The following is a 2500-nucleotide window of genomic DNA, read 5'->3' as shown; positions in this document are numbered from 1 at the left end:
TTATTATTATTATATTATATTATTTTGCTTTTCATCAACCAGGAATGTCCCTATCCCACGTTGTGGGATGTTAAGAGGAAAACATGCCTGGATTACGAGAAAGCTAAATGTGGTAAGAACCGCGTGGCCTCCACTTGGATGTGCGACTACCTGTCTTTTAGCTGTGACGGCCCAAATTGCCGCCCTTGCTACATTCACCACCCTTCGTGTGTCGGGGTCAAGGATGGACTGTGGCCTAACTCTATCAATCTTTGGACACCTCAATACGTGCAATGTCTTTCTCAACGAACCACAACAACCCAGTGTCCTAGGGAGACGCGAACCAAAACGGAGCAGGCGTTCCATCCAGTTGACCGGAAATGTGTGCCTTTGTGGATGGTACCGCAAAGATTTGGTGGACTAGAGCCAATGTGTGGCTCCAACCCGCCTGGATATTACCAGCTAGATGAACTGGACGTCATAACATATGCTTGTCCGGGTGAAGTTATATTTTACTGTAAACTCCCATATCCAGGTCATCGTGATATTTCCAGGTGTGAAATCCTATTGGAGGAAACACACAAATGCGAAGACGGACACTGGCCAGTTTTCACAAAACTGTGGTCAACATATTATAAAGAATGCAAAGACAGCAAGTACGGGGACAAGGATATCCCTTGCCCTATCAAAATGGGTGTACCTCAAGTGTTTCACCCCGGATTACGCAAGTGCCTGTCTCCTTGGTTCATTCCACCAGAGAATGGCGGAATAAAGCCAAACTGTGATTCCAAACTTCCAGGAGATTATTCCATCCCGGGTCACGCCAACCTTCTCTATCGGTGTCCAGGCGAGGATCTGCTCTTATGTCGACCCGACCTCGACGCGAAAGATGACCCTGACATGGAGGCACTCTTTCAAAACACTTCCCTCCTCATCCAAGCCAAGGGAAACAAAAAGACTTCCGAATGCGTCTTCATAAACAATCACAAAACTAACACCAGTGAGATATGTGCAGGCAAGGTTCCCGACTCAATGTGGCCCGTACCGGACAAACAGTGGACCTCTCGGTATGTGCTTTGTGCGAAAGACGGGGGACAAGAGCTTCGCTGTAAATTTGTCGAAGAAATAGAGCAAATCTTCCACCCTTTCAAACGGGAATGCATCCCACGCTACGAGCTGACTCCACTCAACGGAGGCTACGTCACAAATTGTGACTGTAAACCAGACGGTCTGTACTCGTACGGCGCCTTTATGTACAAATGTCCATGGGAGTTAAAGTACATTTGCAAGCCTCCCATGTACTCGAAAATCCATGGGATTCGTAACTGCAAGCCTTTGAAAAAAAAGGTACAAGACAATCAGTAGACTTCCTCTGCTCTCTTTCTCTCTCTCTTCACTCCACCTTCCTTCTCGCATGTGTGGGTAACAGCACTGAAGCATCAAAGTTAGATAATGTTAGCGTCTTGTGGTCAGATACTAGGCTTGTGACCTGTTCTGTAAGTTGGTCGTTGCTGTTGTCGGAATAGAGTTGAGTCTTTGGAAAAGGCTCTTTACTTGTATTTACTCACAAGGCCATATTATTATCATTATATACAGTGTGTTTGATAAACAAGTGTAGGATTACAAAACTTTATAACTTTGCAACAAATTGTTACAAAATTATGTAAAATATACCAAGGGATGCGTAATCCTTTAAAGTTTTGTTTGGTATTAATTTTCCATAAATATTTCATCTTCCCAATTCCAAACAGCTCAGTATGTAAAAGTACTGCTTTTTCTAATAATAGTGACATTTTGAACGTACTTTAAGAGGTTTAAACGTAAAAACAATCAAAATGTGATATGAGTAAAAAAGTTGTAACTTAACTACAAGGGTCATTTCTTGAAAAGAGTAATTGGAATTGACTGGAATGTTGAACAGAACAAAACTTTAGACAACTTCCTATCAATAGAGATATTATGTTCCATTGCTTTTATTCAATGACAAGCTTATTTCAATTTATGATCCTACATTTTAAAAATATAAACACCCTGTATATAAAAATACAAGAGGATTTTCAGTATTGTGCAAATTAATTGGGATACTACTTTTTACCTTTGTAATTTTTGAATAGGTGTTTCAAAGAAATGTTTAATACCAAAAGTACTTATTTTTAGCATTCAAATTGAATGTATTTTTTCAATTTTTAATGCATTATGACGCACTTCAAACGAACACATTGTTTATCCTTAGTGAATTATTTGACCCTCAAGCCTGCCACAAGTCATTTTGACAATCTATATGTCTCCGGTATTTGACAGATTTGCAACTCGTTATTTGTTTCTTTCTCCCTTTTCACCATGGATACCTCGCCAAAAAAAAAAAAATGAGGGAAAGTATTTTTAGCCTGAAATAATAACACTAAAATGAGTATGACGTAATCTGTGATGCTTTCCATAGACTGAAGTGTACAGTTGGCTGAATTCTAAAGAATTACAAAGAAACGGGCTGCCTTAATACAAATGGAAAAGGGTCGATGTG

At 40.2% G+C, this 2500-nt stretch overlaps 1 protein-coding gene across 1 annotated transcript in view; it reads left to right on the top strand.

The window, feature by feature from the left end:
* The window catches only part of LOC144979197 (uncharacterized), a 14314-nt gene that overhangs the window by 11086 nt on the left and 728 nt on the right, over positions 1–2500 (top strand). The window contains exon 4 of the mRNA XM_078925807.1: positions 43–1326. Coding sequence (XP_078781933.1) covers positions 43–1326 — 1284 coding nt within the window. The remainder of the gene's footprint in view (positions 1–42; positions 1327–2500) is intronic.

This window comes from Berghia stephanieae, chromosome 9, assembly GCF_034508935.2.
Source record: "Berghia stephanieae isolate SIO BIC M18660-M18661 chromosome 9, UCSD_Bste_1.3, whole genome shotgun sequence".
Lineage (NCBI taxonomy): Eukaryota > Metazoa > Mollusca > Gastropoda > Nudibranchia > Aeolidiidae > Berghia > Berghia stephanieae.
This window is presented reverse-complemented; position numbering and strand designations above follow the sequence as displayed.